The sequence below is a fragment of the Labrus mixtus genome, chromosome 16, assembly GCF_963584025.1.
Source record: "Labrus mixtus chromosome 16, fLabMix1.1, whole genome shotgun sequence".
Classification (NCBI taxonomy): domain Eukaryota; kingdom Metazoa; phylum Chordata; class Actinopteri; order Labriformes; family Labridae; genus Labrus; species Labrus mixtus.
This window is the reverse complement of record NC_083627.1, coordinates 14857013-14873041: the sequence shown is the minus strand read 5'-3', so window position 1 is coordinate 14873041 and position 16029 is coordinate 14857013. Positions and strand designations below refer to the sequence as shown.

The following is a 16029-nucleotide window of genomic DNA, read 5'->3' as shown; positions in this document are numbered from 1 at the left end:
GTGTGTGTGTGTGTGTGTGTGTGTGTGTGTGTGTGTGTGTGTGTGTGTGTGTGTGTGTGTGTGTGTGTGTGTTTGTGTGATCAGTGCAATCCTGCAAAAATAAATATTTCTTAAAATAATTCATAAAATAAGGGTTAAAAATTGAAGAGCAGTTAAAATAATGTAAGCCTATCTTCGATTTAAATTAACCTCTTTCAGTAAGTAAACAAACTACTAAGCAATAGTCTTCCAACAACAGTGCCTATTTACATTGTTGCGACTCTAAAAGACTTTTACTCTGAAAGTCTTACCAGGAAATAGTCACGTGGATAATTTGCGTGGCTTTAACACTTTCTTTTCCACAGTTCGTCCTCGATCCCCGAGGTTATGATCCTCCACAGTGCGCGGTGAATGTCTGAGCGTGAAGACGGGCACCTCCAGACAGCTGGCCTTACTGCTTCTTTTAAAACTCCCTGAGACCTTGAACAGCCTGAAGCATGCGCCGTGCTCCGCGTAAAGGTTAGTGAGGCGGACCACTGCCAGACACCCCTGCTGTCCAGCTCTCCCGGGGTCGCGCTTTATTTGCTGTAGAGACCCTCAATTTCTTTTGCTCGAAATATTCCAGACAAATGGATCCTCTACAAAATGGGAATAACTGCGAGGAGGACTCGCAGTGTGCTGAAGAGGAAGAGGAGGTGGATCCAAGAATCCAGGTAAGGATTTTGTTAACAGATCCAGATGTTGACACAAGTGAAAGTGACATTGACATCAAAATGTGAAAGCCAAGGACAAGGCTGACTGTAAAGTTGTTTGAAAAATACTAAAAACACTCTCAGCTAGTAAAAGCCTGAACATGTGAAATATTAAGCTACTGCTTCATTTGTTACTACTACATTATGCTTTTGCAGTTCCAATAATGAATCTAACTAAATGCATCAACGTCTCAGACATGCAAATTGGCAGGAATAGATTCAAGACTTATCAATCCCTTTAATTGCTTTACACAGAGCGAGAGATGCACAGACACACACACACACACACACAGGGATGCATGCTCAGTAATTTGGTTATCTGAAGTCACAGAGTTCAACCTCAAGAGACGAAATCTGTTTAATAACGCCCTCCCTTTTCTCTCTGCTTGTGCTTCTCCATGCATGCAATGTTTTGTGTAAACAGGGAGAACTGGAGAAGTTAAACCAGTCTACAGACGACATTAACCGCTGGGAGAGTGAGCTGGAGGTAAGACAAAAAACACCAACTACAACTGTTATGGTCATTAGTGCCTCTCCCTGCTGGGGTAAACACATCCAGCCTTAGCTGAGCTGGAAAACACAAATCTTAAAGAGACATTATGTCTTCATCTCTGGTTATGCTCTACAAAAAGTTGTAACCAATTAATCGTATTTACTACACACACAGTTTTGTGGGTTTCAGGAATTCGCCTATAGCAACGAGGCCCTTGCATAGTTACTGTTTACATGGAATGTCTTGAAATGATGTGGGAGCTGCTTCTAAAGGGAATTTGGGAAAAAGTGAGCAAGCAACTGTCACTCCAATTTATCAGGTCTGTACTGTATGTGTGTAAACTTGTTGCTACAAGAGGCATATGTGTGATTTTACAAGTTGAATATGAAATCTTATTTGGAGCAATTTTAATCCCAAGGGCTGTCTTTGTTTACCCTACCTTCCTTTAAGAACACACCCAACAATTTCAAAAAGGAAAAAGGCTGTAAAGTACAGGGAGGATCAGCAGAAACATGTAGGGTAGTTTTTTATTTTTTTTTACCATTGGAGTTACTGTTCAGCAAAAGTAAAAACATTCCAGAGGAGGCCCTGTTTTTTCTTCTCCTCAAAGTAGGCCTCTTCAGTTTCTCTTAAGGACTTGTGTCCAACACCACAAACCAAGGCTGGAATATTTATAACAACATAGAGGAAGAGGGAAAGGAGAGGATTGATGCACTCATGTCTTAATGTTGGAAGGATCAATTGTGTTTATGGGCTTAATGCTCAAATCTTCTACATCCTGGTTATTTCTAATCTCTATTGTTAGGACATCAACTGTGTTTTCTGTGTGTTTGGAAAAGTGTGTTTCACAGTGCTTTGGCAGTTTTTTCTAGCAACCGTTTTATCAAGTAGTGTTCACTGATTAAATATACACTGAAATAATCAAGCAGAAGAAGAAGAAGAAGAAGAAGAAGAAGAAGAAGGTGATGCATATTGAGGCAGTAAGTCGTGAGCTGAAGAATGTGGAAAGTGCCCCTAGCCGGCCACAGGCTGTTTTTTTTTCTTCTTCTGCAGAGCCTGGAGTTAATTAAGGACGATGTGGGGACGATTCAGAGGATTCTGGAAAAGCAGAGGCAATGAGGTTTAATCCATGTGCAGAAATGAGGTTCTGCAGTCTGTCAACGAAAACGCAGCATAAACCTTTCATGTGCCCTTGAAATGTTAGACACAACGAGACCAACAGCCTATTGAAAGGCTGCATCGGCTGCACACAGAAATGTGTAGGTCCCAGCCTGCATGCTGTGTCACTATCTCTGTACAGGAACGGGAAGTCAAGAAACATAATGATGTCATAGGAAGTGTGCTTCCCGTAGCACCCTCTCCATTTTCCTTCTTTTACTGTTTGTTGTATTCCTGTCAGTTTTAGGAAGAGGATGCAGGTGCTGCTGCCTTTCAAACTCTCCTCTGCAAACAAGAGACACAGCTGAAGAGACACACTTATTCACACACACACACACACACACACAGAACACACAATGCACTCGATTCAGACAAATGGCCTGCCCCAGTAACCTCGATATACAGATAATACTTCCCTTATAAATAACAAGTCTTATTCCACACTCTGTCTTATGCAAAAAAAAAAAAAAGATCTTTCCACTTGTGTCATATGGTTGTTCACAGTTTTAAAGAGATTTCCCCACCAAGGAGAAAAATCTCAACACTCTTGGGAGCGATAGTGATGAAAGACCAAAAGTAGATACAGCCGCTGCAAATGCATTTTCTTGCATTCGAGGAATTTGTTGAGTGTTGACTTGAATTAGAATAGCTTCTTTTAAGGCACAAGGCCAAATTAAACCCAGCCAGCAGGACAGCACGGGCCACAAGGCAAGCTAACATGTGACTAATGTTTAGAGTGAACGACTCTTTTAACCTTTTTATTTTAATTGTTTTATCTTTTATCATGTGTTGAGTTTTCTTTTTTTTTTTTTTTTGGTTGATGTCTTCAATTCTGTGAGGCAGTAATCATGGGCAACAGTGCTTTGAGCTATATACCAACATCAACATGCATGCAGCTAACATGCTCAAATGACAACATGCTAAACTTTTACAGACACATTTTTCATACTTTATAGTAAAGTAGCAGGTTTTGATACAAACATGTGCACATTAGCACTAAATGCAAAGTAATGCCTAGGCTATTGATCATGTTAGTCATTAATTTGACATGTTGACCATTAAAGTTTTTCAGAATTTCAGTCTGGATCAAGTCTGACACACAGATCAACATACCATGCTGCTAGCATGGCTCCAGTTTTCACTGTCACACTTCAACTTTACAATGCAGTCTGGCATTTATTCTCAAGTGGAAAAGTCTCTAACTGTATGTGTATGTGTGTGCAGGACTGCCGCCAACGGTTTCGCGCAGTGCTGGTGGAAGCAACAGTGAAGCTGGACGAGCAGGTGAAGAGAATTGGACGAGCTGTTGATGACTCCAAGCCGTACTGGGAAGCCCGCAAAGTAGCAAGACAGGTACAAACATACGTACACACACACACACACACACACACACATTCACAGGAATAAGCTGTAGCGAATCTGAGGTCTGCAGAGTGATTGTGAGGGCATGCTCCATGAGGCTTAGCTGTGAGAAGTTTAAAGAGCTCAGCTTATATCTGCTTAAAGGGAGACGAGTCACACAATGTTTATTTTTGAAGTCAGCCTAACCTCAGTATGCAAAGCTGGCACCTCAAAGAACTGACTCAGCGTGGTGAGTTAACATTGGGGAAAGTTGCACTTATCTTCGCAATACTTTTTTTTTTGCATAATCTGACATGCTTTCTTTCATGCATCCTGCATGACTTAGTGTTTTCATGCTTACTGCAGTGCTGCAGGAGATTCAAAGACGGGGGAGTTCCACACTAAACTTTCCTGTTCCCTCTGCAAGCAGGTCATGTCCTTTACCATCTATTTCCTCCAGCAGGTTGAGGCTTTGATCTGATTGGATAGCAGCAGAATTTAAGTCCAGCACCCCCTTCTTCTCAGCCAATAAACGGAGAAGCTTATGAGTCATTCATCATAAGGCTGACATTTGGCGTGTCAGAGCTGAGCTGTCGGGCTGAAATAGATTGTGTATTTGCGTGTGTCTTTGTGTGTGTCCCTGCTTATCTCAATATGACAAACTAGCGTACCTGCCAGAGGCCTGGCAGTCACACGTGAGAGTCGGGGATTACTGGGAGGTTTGAATTTTGATGGGACCTGCGTGCACGTGAAAGGATCAGGAACTCGTCTTGTTTTTGTGACGGCGTTCAAGTGAGTGTATGTTGGCGTCTCTGTGTATGATTATCCGGAGGTCTTTCTACAGGGGAAAAAAAAAAAAAAAAAAAAAAAAAAAGATGAAGCCTTTGGGTTAAACTGGCTTATTGTCTGGTAATGATTTATGGATGAGTATTTAATATTTAATACATGACCTACTTTAAAGGGATTCAAGTGCTTACCCTGGCTGACCCTACCAGAATTAACACACACACACACACACACACACACACACACACACACACACACACACACACACACACACACACACACACAAACACAAACATACACAGAGTATATCACCTACCCCCACCCGAAAACCCGTCCCAGCCCCCCTATGTTTTCTCCCTACATTCCAACAGTCTGGGTGGGGGTGTATAGGAATTTGCCTCTACTGTCCTATCTTTTGTCCCTTTAACCCAACATTCTCTTCTGCATGGCTGCCTACCTGCCTGCCCGTTTGTCTGGCTGTCTGTCTGTCTCCTTGTGCCCATCTCTCACCCCCACCTCGTCTATCTACCTTGTCACCGCTCCATCGTTCACTCCCAAAAAAATCTTTCAACGGGATGAATATCCAGAGACAAAAGAGTCAGGCGGTATGACCCTGTCTGACACACAACGCAGTGTGTCAGTCAGAAGATATGAGCACACATCATGCTTATGTGAGGTGGCAGCATGTCATTGTATTTCAGAACAGAATCATTTGAAAGTTTAGTCAGATCTCGTGGGCTTCATGACATCATAAGAATTAACTGACAACGATGCTTTCGACATGCAGGCTGTCCTGTGAGCAGCAGGCTTTTGTGACATAATACACACACCCCACCTTAAGAACATGTAAATCACCAAGACGCTCAAGATTTATCATTTGTGCATTCGTTTTTTTTCTTTGCGAAAGCCTTTAATAGTCCCCGTGTTTGGTCATCTTCACACTATCAACACTGTGAATAAACACTAACTCTGCATGAGGAAGGAAGTGTGCTGCCGCTCTTTGCAGGAAGTCCTATGAAGGACCGTTTTTACTGCTGCATTTTTATCTCTAACTTGGCAAAAACCGGTGATTGATAGCATTAAAGTCTCAGTTCTTCGTCGGTTCCTTGCTCATGGTTTGTCCTCATCAAATATCCATCACCCTCCTTCTGCTATTCCCTGCAACCCCTCTCTCCTCCAAGCCTGGGAAATGGGTCATGACGGGCGATGAAGTCAAACAAACAGATTAATCACAAAACTCGTATCTTCCTGCTTCCTTTCTGTGTCTCTACGCCTTCTCAGAGGCCTCCTTACCAACCTGCATATCATGTCCAACCACTGAAACGCTTGGATATCACAACAAGACCAAAGAAACAAGCTTCTGGAGGTTTCTGCAATTAGTGAGAGAAGATGCAGACCCGGGCTTGCTCACGTCACAGTTTGACCCTTTATCATAAACATGGCAGACAGTGGTAGGGGTCATGCTGCAGGGGTTAATGTGACAGAATACCCAGAAAGGTCATGAGAAAATGTGTGTAACAGCTGAGAGAACTACACTGACCTTTTTGGGAGTAAAGCTGTTAATATTGTCGCTGTTGGTGACGAACCCTTCCAGCATATGAAGCTGGGACGCATATGTAGCAAGATGGATGATTTTGCTTTTATGGCTCCTAACTTTACTGTCTTAGTTCCATCTGCTCTTACTGCTGACATTTTTTTTTTTTTATAAAACCATCAACATAAATGGTCAGGCAAACAAAGATAACAACCAGCACCAAAAAGGAGCTTAACTGGGATTAAATATTAGATTTAGGTTTTGAGACACACAACTCAAAGTGTCTGCCGATGTGGATATGTGTCACCTGGATGTGAAAATAGGCATCTGTTTTTCAGCAAATTCACCATAACAACTATATTTCGATCAGGACTTAATTAAGAGTGAACAATATTAATTCAACCCAGTGTTTCCCCTTTTTTTTTTTTTTTTTAACTTTATTTTGGGGCTTTTTGTGCCTTTATTGTAGAGATAGGATAGTGGATAGAGTCGGAAATCAGGGAAAGAAGTCATTTAAGGATACCTTTCCGATAGAAAAGGACAGCTGTCAGCAAGATTCCTTCAAGTGTTTGTGTCGGCGTGTCGGCGTGTCAGCGTGTCGGCGTGTCGGCCCACCACCCCCCCAAAGCTGTAAACCTAGGGGAAACACTGCTACCTATTTAGGAAAGATAAATGTCTCTGACGTTTAGACTCCATCATGATGCCTTCATGCACTTGAAGGGGGGGGGCTGACAGCAGGAAAGGACACCCCCCTGATGGAGTCTAAACACTGACAGGGTTTGAGAAAAGATAAGATAAGATAATACTTACTGTCCTCTAAGGGAATTGTGTCTTGGATTCTGTCCTGCAGAAGCAAGAGAATAAAGCAAGAACAGGACTCCTGTGACACTCCACCGTAAGGGTTTACAGAATGTGATGAGGAGTGGACTTAGGAGGAGCTGGTCATGGACATTGTTGAGATGTAGTGGAGGTGATTGGGATGGCGCAATCAAACTGAAAAAAGGAGAAGAGGATGGATTTTAAAATATGACAGCAGCAGAATGATTGGTCATAAGTCCTGGCAGGATATGGTTGGTTAAGTACTTAAAAAGTAAAAGCCCCAAATCAGGAAATCACCAGAGCAGAGAGACAGAGGGAGAGGGACATGAATGAACTCTGACTAATGAATGAGTGAGTATTAAACAGTCTTCCTGCTTGAACTTGAGATTCATAAGTTGATAATAAGACAATATTTTTTTTATACAGCTTCTTGTGCTACAATTAACTGGACACTTATGAATGCATAGTATATGTGCTAAAGTACTAGCATGTACTACTAAAAAAAAAGAAAGTGATCATTTTGGAGCAATCTCTAAGTTTGTTCATTTTCTAAAAAAAAGGCACCTTTTAGCAAAATGAACAGCCTAAATAAAGCAGGAAATGTGGATTTTAATAGCAGATTAGTGGATTTTCTTTTTTTGGTATGTATTGACATCACAAACCTCTCAAAAAATGGCCCACATTTAAGTTTTAGACAATTCCCATTTAAAACTCTGAAATGGTCTATAGTAGTAACATGAATAGGTTGGCCACATATTGCTGGGAGTGAATGTTTAGCAGCAACAACGTTACAATAATCCATTCAAAATGCTCAAGGATAGAAAAACAAAGTAGACTAGCAAGTTTGTTTTCAGCTGTAGAGTGCAGTCAGTATAGTCCCACAATGCAGGCGTACTGACAGATTTAGTGTTAGCTTATTAAATGTCAAAGGGTCACACAGCACGTACCGTATCTGATTTCCCTTTCGTTTGGAGGGAAATGTGTCCCATTGAACTGTTAGAACAAAATGTACTCTGGCTCCATAAAGATTTGAAAGGACCAGAGGTAAAGTATTAGCAGGGCAGCCAGTTGTTGCATAACTTTGGATGTGTCTCAGTAAAATGTAAAATGATCTGCTGGATAACTTGGAGTGCAATTATTCACAGATGTGTTGAAGTCACTTTTATATGTGTGTAAGGGAAATGGGAAAGCTGTTTTGTCTCTGTTTTGTGTTCATGCTTGAGCTATATGGTATTCATTGGTATGTATTGTTGTTTGTTTCCATTGTGTTTATTTATTGATTCTACTGTAGAGGCAGCTCATTGTGTGCAGCACTGGAGCCCAAGACACATTTCAACAAGTGGTCAAGAGATTGTATCGTATCATTTAGTTTAGTTTTTTTTTTTTGTATCGTTTCTTTTCATATCGTATCATATCGTTTTTTTGGTATCGTGTCGTATCGTTTCGAATCGTAGCATATCGTTTAGTTTAGTTTCTTTTAGTTTAGTCTTGTTTTTTTTCGTATCGTAGCCTATTGAATCATCTATTTTGGTTTTGTATCATGTCGTATGATATCTTCTAGTTTAGTTTAGTTTAGTTTAATGTCCTTTCATAGCACATCATATCGATGTATGTATCACAGACACAGCTCCATTTGTTGTCTTTTCGATTATCCTACCTTATGTCCCCTTTATGCCCGCGACATCAGCCTGATCTGTAAAAGAGAAACTCCCATGGTCACCCCACTGTTACTGAAACTATCCAGGTGTGATTATCTAAGTTGAATCTTCCCAATATGCATGTTTCCATTTGAGTTTGGAATTTTAAATTTACCAGATCTTCTATACTTACTTTAATATAATTCAGTTGTAGAATTGTTTTGTAGCTGCTTAATCTTGGTGTTCAGCTGATGGACTGACCTTTACAGTAAGTTATGTCTGTTGGAGAGGAGAGAGTGGGACCAAATATGTCCAGCACAACAGAAATAATCCTCCAGTTATCTGTGACTGTGGGAAGGGAGAGCCCACTGACAATGTGGCAAATCCTGAGTGACAAAGCTTCTGTTTGTCTATTAGATGAAGGCTCGGCTGTCTTTCTTTCTGTGAGTGTGAGTGTGAGTATGTGGGTTCAAGCAAAAATCGCTTTGTCGCTCTATGGATGTCATTAAGAATCAACCACTGTTCATTCAGAGGAAATATAGATCACAAATACACAGACTCACAAGAACTACACTCATGTGTGGACCTACATGTTACTAAACAACAGTAACCAAAAATGAAACTATAAGTGTTTGAGGTTGTAACAAATCTCTCATAATTTAACGTTCTCACATTTCCTTGAGTAAAACACTGTAATGAGCCCCAATGCAGGGATATTACAAATTGGGAGTTTATTCAAGCTATATATTCATGCATTCATAGCTACCCTGCTTTTATTTTTTTTATTTCATTTTTATTTTGTACTCTCTCTGAACTATAGGCCCAGGTTGAAGCCCAGAAGGCCACCCAGGAGTTCCAGCGGGCGGTGGAGATATTGCGAGCGGCAAAGGAGACCATCGCCCTGGCCGAAGAGAGGCTGCTGGAGGAGGACAGTCGACAGTTTGACTCAGCCTGGCAGGAAATGCTCAATCATGCAACACAGAGGGTACGCACATGAGACAGCTGGAAAATAGCTAGTAATGCACAGGTTACAAGTTTACAAGGGAGAGGTTTAGACTAGGCATTAGAGAGAGTGAACGTTTTTTTTTCCCGAAAAGGTTAAACTGGATTTGAATGATGTTTTATTTGCTTCTGGATTGTTTCAGGTGATGGAGGCTGAACAGGCCAGAACACGCAGTGAAGCGGAGCACAGAAAAACAGCAGCCAATCACAACTCCTGCATCAGTCACATGAGGCAGCTAGAGAAGAAACTAAAGCGCACAATCAACAAATCCAGGTCTGTGCCTTTGTTTCTTTTATCTGACTTTAGCTTTTTACTTTCCCCTACCATTTTTTTCCCCTTCTTCAGCCTCGCTGTATATCAGGATGAAAAAAAAAGGGGGGGGGGGGGGGGGGGTTCATTTATGTCATCTGATGCAATCCAGATGTTTCATGTGAGGATTTTGCAATGTTGGGGTGTGCTCCCTTTGTAAGAGCCAAGGAATGTGGCTGCTCACAGAGGAGTGTTTTTCTCCCAGCAGTTTCTCCAGTGACAGTTGGCAAAGTTTCTTCTTCCCCTTTCTGAGTGTTTCTTCTCTCCCTCTCCCTGCAGGCCGTATTTTGAACTGAAAGCAAAGTATTATCTACAGCTCGAGGTATGTATGTTAGCAAGCTATATCAAAAAAATAAATCAACTGAGAATGTGAAGAGATTTTAAACCTTATCCTTATCTGTCTGAAGCTGGTTTCAGCCAAAAAAAACCCTGCTGCTCTAGCCTTTGCTCTCTGTGCGTTTAAAGCACAGCTGGGCACAGATGCAAAAGGACGTTTTTTTTTTTGTTTGTTTTTTTTTTAGCACCAGCGCTGTCAAGCTTTTTGAGTTTGGATTTCACGTCTCAACCATTCGCTTGCGTTCCAAACAAGAGACATTTTGAATAGCAAAAATGAAACAAAAGGAAATGAAACCAAATGTAGGATACCCAGGTAATGGTGCAAATGATTTATCTGGACGAGAATGCGTTTAACAATGTAATGACTGACTTGTATATTCAGCTGTATTTGTTTGAGCCAGAGCATTAGGCCGAAGGAAATTCGGCGAGTTAAGTCTGAGGCTGAGGCTCTAGCTGCTGGCATGCAACGAGTTCTGGATCATGAAGGTCCTGTCAGCATGGCTTTGGGAGCAGGACATCTCAGACTTATTCCATTAACCATGAACATTGACAATCCATCCTCATGAATTTTAGTGAATTTTTTAAAAGATATTTCGAGCCGAGCAGTCCAAGCACTGCAGTAAACTCACGTTTACTCCCATTGCCCAATTTGTCCAAACAGAACATCTTTATGTTGGTACCGCTTAGGATACATCGTGGTAACACCTGTGAACTCTCATAGTTATAATTCCAGCATTCATTCATTACATCATTTGGTCAAAATTTGTATTTGTTCAAAACTTTGGTTTAAAAATGGAGACCGTTTATTTGTGAAATGCAAATGCAATGTTAACATGTTAAGCTAAATTACTGTACTCATTACCTTATAAACATTAGCATGCTAACATTGTGTTTTGTGAGCCTGATATATTACTTATGTGAGCTTCAAGCTAAAAACAACAAAACACTGAACAGTATGAGTGGTATAGTGAAATGTAGCCATAGTCCAGCTTTAAAGAGCTTCTTTGGCTTTAAAATTGTGTTTGCTTTGGAATGAAAGCACTATCCCTGACTGCGAAATGTACTGTCTTTTGGGCTTAAAAACATATAGAGAGTTCTGCTGAAGAAGTATAATTTCAAAGAAACTTTGTTTGTGTGTTTGTCTATAGCAACTGAAACGCCAGGTGGATGAGCGCCAAGCCAAACTTGTAGTTGCTAAGGCAGAGTACCGCTCAGCACTAAGCAACCTGGAGAGCATCTCTGAAGAGATCCATGCCCAGAGGCGGTCCCTCGCCATGGGAACCAGGGAGCAGGGCGTTGGCGCCGAGGGAGACGGGGGAAATGAGGACATTGCCAATTTTAAGATGGAGTCAGACGGTCTGTCAAGTGAGTAAAAAATGAAGCTCTTGAATTAGTAGTCCCCCTCTTCACCCACGTTGTCAGTGTTTGTTTTGTTGATGCATCTGTGTGTCTGCATGTTTAATGAGTGTATGTGTGTTTCAGTGGTGTCAGTATCAATTGACGAAGAGGGCAGTCACAGTAGCAGCTCAGAAGAGGAGACCGACACTCACTCCACCTCCTCTCCCAGAGCTGTGCCCTCCTCACCCTCCACATCCTCCTCCCATACATCCAACTCAGCCTACGCCCCCCTGGACATGCCCTGTCCTTACCCATCCTCCTCGCTCTACATCCCTGCCTCCTGCCTGTCCTCCCCTCCCTCCTCCTCCCCCGTCCTCTCCGCCTCTTGTCCTGATAGCCTGGAGGTAGTGAACCCCTGTAGCCCTCATGACCCCGACTCACTGTGCGGTTCTGGGCACACCTCACCTCTCCTAGGCCCCCGCAGCCAGTGCAGTGGAGCTTCCTCTCCAGACTGCGACCAGGAGAGAGGTGTGTTTCATACATGTGTCCATGTGTGTTGTTGACTCTTCATCCTATCCGTTTCAGGGTTTTCAACTTCTTCAGGGAAGCACTCAAGAAAGAGTTTGTAATATATTGGATCTGCCTGTGCTCTTTCCTTGTGAGAGTGTGGTTAGAAGCTGAATACTGGAGTCACGTCTATGAACAGAACTGGAGTTGGGACCTGGTTAGCCTAGAATAGGATAAAGACTGGAACCAGGGGGGGACAGCTACCCTTGCTCAAACAGAAGTTGATTACTGTCAGTACCATAACCTAACTTATTAAAATATAAATGAGTGAAAAACTTTTTTACTTCTCTTTGTTTTATGAGGAGATACGTATTAAAAAGTCAGATAAGACTTTATCCATTGACCGAGAACTTTGATGCAGAATCTGCAGCTACAGGACAAACTGGAAACAGACTCCTTTGTTTTGTGTCTGTACATCAACAGTTGTATCAGCCCTCAGGGTACCTCTCACTGATAACAGAGCTCCAGTACGTCACAGTGCCCTGTAAGGAATTTGACCTTAAATCACAAAAAGTCATTTTGACTATTTTGTTTGTGTACAAATAAAATGCACATAATATATTATTAATGAGCTGTAGAACATGAACATGAGGCAGAGCTAACACGATTAACCTGTGCTTAGCTAGACTAACAAGGAAATGACTTAAAGTATTTCATCACACAATGACAACAATGATATTTAAATTCTCACTTCGCAAGGGAAAATATGAGGTTGAGTGTGCAGCCTAAGTTACCGTGGCGATATACCAAGGTAACAAGTGAACGACCTTCGTAGGATTGAAAACCCAGGGTTAACCTTGAAGTTACCTCACTAACAACGAATCCTGCTTTGTAGTACTCAGGCCCCTGGTTGAGAGCAAACACATCAAAACAACTTCCTAAAAACCTAAGAAGCCATTCATCATCAAACATATCTCCAATATAATCTCCAGTTCAGGGGACACATGAGGTTCCACAAAGTACATTATGATCCAAGTACAAAATCTGAAATGTTGCAGTTGATCAAAAGTACTAAATAGGCTAGTAGATTATTATCATCTTTCATCCTTTGTCATGTGTAAGTCTCCACAAAATACAATAGTCCCCAAAATTGACAAACATGTTGAACTGTAATCTAAAAAACCTGAAAAGGAATGAAAGTTGTAATTGTTCATCATTAATAAGATACTTTATGCTTTCAGTAACGGATTCTCCAATTTCTAAATCAGGAGTGTTTGTGAGTCTTAAAATGATGTGTGATGCTCAGGACATTGTGAACCTTGAATCATAAACTGAAACACAGTATATTTACTTTGAGCGGTAGACATTTAATTTGAGGCTGATGTCAGTATTGTACATTTTTATATCGAATGATTTCTGGGTATAATTACTCAAATTTGAAGCTTTGATTCTGTCCCCTTGCGGATATAAAGAAGAAAAAAAACACAGCAAAAAGTACAAGAGGTTATTAAGACCACTATGCTGACATTGTTCACTGAAACTTGGGCTGTTATATATCATATGGATATTTTCTTCCCCTGATCCAACAGAGTACATTTGATTTGATTTGGTGGATAATTTGATGTTCTGTATTAAAAGTTTTTAGTTCAGTTTCATTCAGCAAAGACAATTCTAAGTGAATCCTTGTTTTAGTTTATCATGCAGATTCCTCACCATTCGCTCATTATTGAATGCGACCTGTTTGTTTGTGTGTGTTTGTTGTAGGTGACAGAGCAGAGGGAGCTGAGGCGAAGCTTGAAGCTGGTTTGACAAAGCTAACCTTGACTGCAGCACAACCAGAAGGAGACGCCGGGGAAGAACAAGACCCCTCTTACGTGAACCCAGAAATGTCCTCTTCCAGCCCTGCAACTACCATACTGATACTTAACAGTGTTTAATGCACATCTGTCAAACGTCAGACTCACACCGTGCGCTGCTTCGAGGCTTAAACTGACCTTTAGGCTGAATATCTGAAACGGACTGAAGACATCAAGCTGCACACCGACCTGACATTATGTCTCCATATTGTCTAAACATCACATGATGTCATATTAAGGTGCTACTTGTAATGTACCATCATCGTCATGAAAGACTATGAACCCATTAGTATTGTAAACACATCTGTGCAGAAGTTCTCTTTTTTTTTTGGCTGAAAAAAAAAAGTAAATGTTGTGCCATAAAGATATTTCTTTGTTGTTCAGCAGAATAAGATTTTGTTTAACTTGGCATATCGCATAGTGAGACTGTTAATCCTCTCAAAAATGATGTAGGTAGCCTACTGCTTCTGATTTGTGACAAAGGAAAACAAAAAAGTATTAATTTGCTATTGTTTGCACCATTTAGAGATGTTTGTATTAATGTGACCAGTAAGCCTCATTTTTGGAGATGAATCTGATGTGGATCCAAATTTGACAAAAGAATACTCTGTCAGATGTGGGACTATAACTTGTTTTTTCATCGAGCTCCTCCTTTAACTCCTACTTTTAAGTCTGAAAGAAATGTAGCCGGTGGAGACTGTGGTTGTGGCTGTGGTTCTGGAGGAATGGTTGTCGAGAAGGAAATGGAGTGTAAGCCACGCTCTGAGCACTAAACTAAAGACGATACTGTCTTCGGATGGGGCCGAACATTTCAGACAACAATCGTCTTCCATTTGGATCTGTAAATAAGTGAGTGAATGTATTTTTGCGTGTAGCCTACCATCTGATGTGGAGGTGATTGTAGTGATTGAGTGAATGTTTTTTTTCTGTGTGTCTTTTTCTGTGTTAAAAAACTGAAACCCCCTGTAGTACAGATATTCTATATTTATACTCCTGTATTCTTGTAAATGAACACTTTTTTTGGTTACTGTTGTTGTGTAACACAAAATAAACAATAAACATGTGTCACATGTGTACAAATATATTTCATTGCCTACACATGCACATTCATCCCATTCTTGTAAATGCTATTTCGAATGAAGGCAATTTGGGGATGTGTTGAATTTAATTATAATATATTATAATTTGTTGGTTAAAGGTCAAAATCACAGTGATCTCTGAAAAATATTTTTTTTGGCATTAACCTAAGAATTCATTTACTTAAAATTAGCCAATCTCATACTGTTTTAAAGGATTAAAAAATTTGTGTTGACACATTTTGGCAAGTCAGATTGAAGTCTGGAAAAGTCTTTCTGGAGGCAACATTTCTGTGTTCTACTTGTTTGACATCTCAAAAAGACCTGCTCTTCCAGTTTTGCACAAACATCCACCTAAATTCAAGGATAGATTGATTTAGCTTAGAAGGAAAGGTAACTGAGACCTCGTGGATCAAGTTCCCTTGAATGTGACCTACTTACAAAGTTTAGGGGGCTATCTTTAAATCTGCAACAAATGTCCACTTGGATTTAAGGATAAACTGATGATGAAATGCGTTGGTTAAAAAATAAATTCCATTTCCGTACAATTCATGCATTTTGCAATGCCTAGACATGATTGTAAAACATCTGTTTGTTTCCATCTTATGTCAGAGAGAACATGCCAATGGCAGTGTTGTGCTTCAAAACTATCCTACATACAACAGATCCTACATCTCTGTAGAGGACACATTTACACTGTCATACTCTTTCGACTACATGGGTCAGCTGCTTGATCGAGGAATATAATCGCTTTGGAAACAATCCTTATATTAATAATGAAGAACCATCATTAGCGTTTGGTTATTAATATTGGTCGTCAAATCAATCTTTAATCTTTTGGCAGAAAAAATGTGTTATGAATGGTAAGGTGGTGGGAAAAAAAGAAGAAAAATGACATTAGAACTTAGAAGTGATGTGGGTGTGAGCAGAGGGGGGGGGGGGAGTTTAATGTAGTCTTGCCAAATTTATTTTGACCCCTTTCTTTTGATTTTGTTTACCATTAACTGTTAGCTCTTGAACAGTCTGTGTGTGACTTTCCTGCTGATTCCCATTTCTATTTCAGCTCCTACTGTGCACTAAAAACACACACTGACTGATGTCTGTC

At 40.7% G+C, this 16029-nt stretch overlaps 1 protein-coding gene across 2 annotated transcripts; it reads left to right on the top strand.

Moving 5' to 3' along the window:
* Nucleotides 1-334: 334 nt before the first annotated feature.
* LOC132990614 (SH3 domain-binding protein 5-like) lies at nucleotides 335-14916 on the top strand. Of its 2 annotated transcripts, XM_061058952.1 has the most exons (9): nucleotides 335-692; nucleotides 1156-1218; nucleotides 3607-3735; nucleotides 9320-9484; nucleotides 9645-9775; nucleotides 10091-10133; nucleotides 11296-11512; nucleotides 11630-12013; nucleotides 13757-14916. In XM_061058952.1, exons 1-9 carry the CDS (start codon nucleotides 609-611, stop codon nucleotides 13927-13929), a joined length of 1389 nt encoding a protein of 462 aa, XP_060914935.1. In that variant the 5' UTR covers nucleotides 335-608; the 3' UTR covers nucleotides 13930-14916. The 2 variants fall into 2 exon arrangements, with proteins under 2 accessions (XP_060914935.1, XP_060914936.1); XM_061058953.1 differs by lacking the exons at nucleotides 335-692; nucleotides 1156-1218 and adding an exon at nucleotides 1247-2204.
* Nucleotides 14917-16029: the final 1113 nt, after the last annotated feature.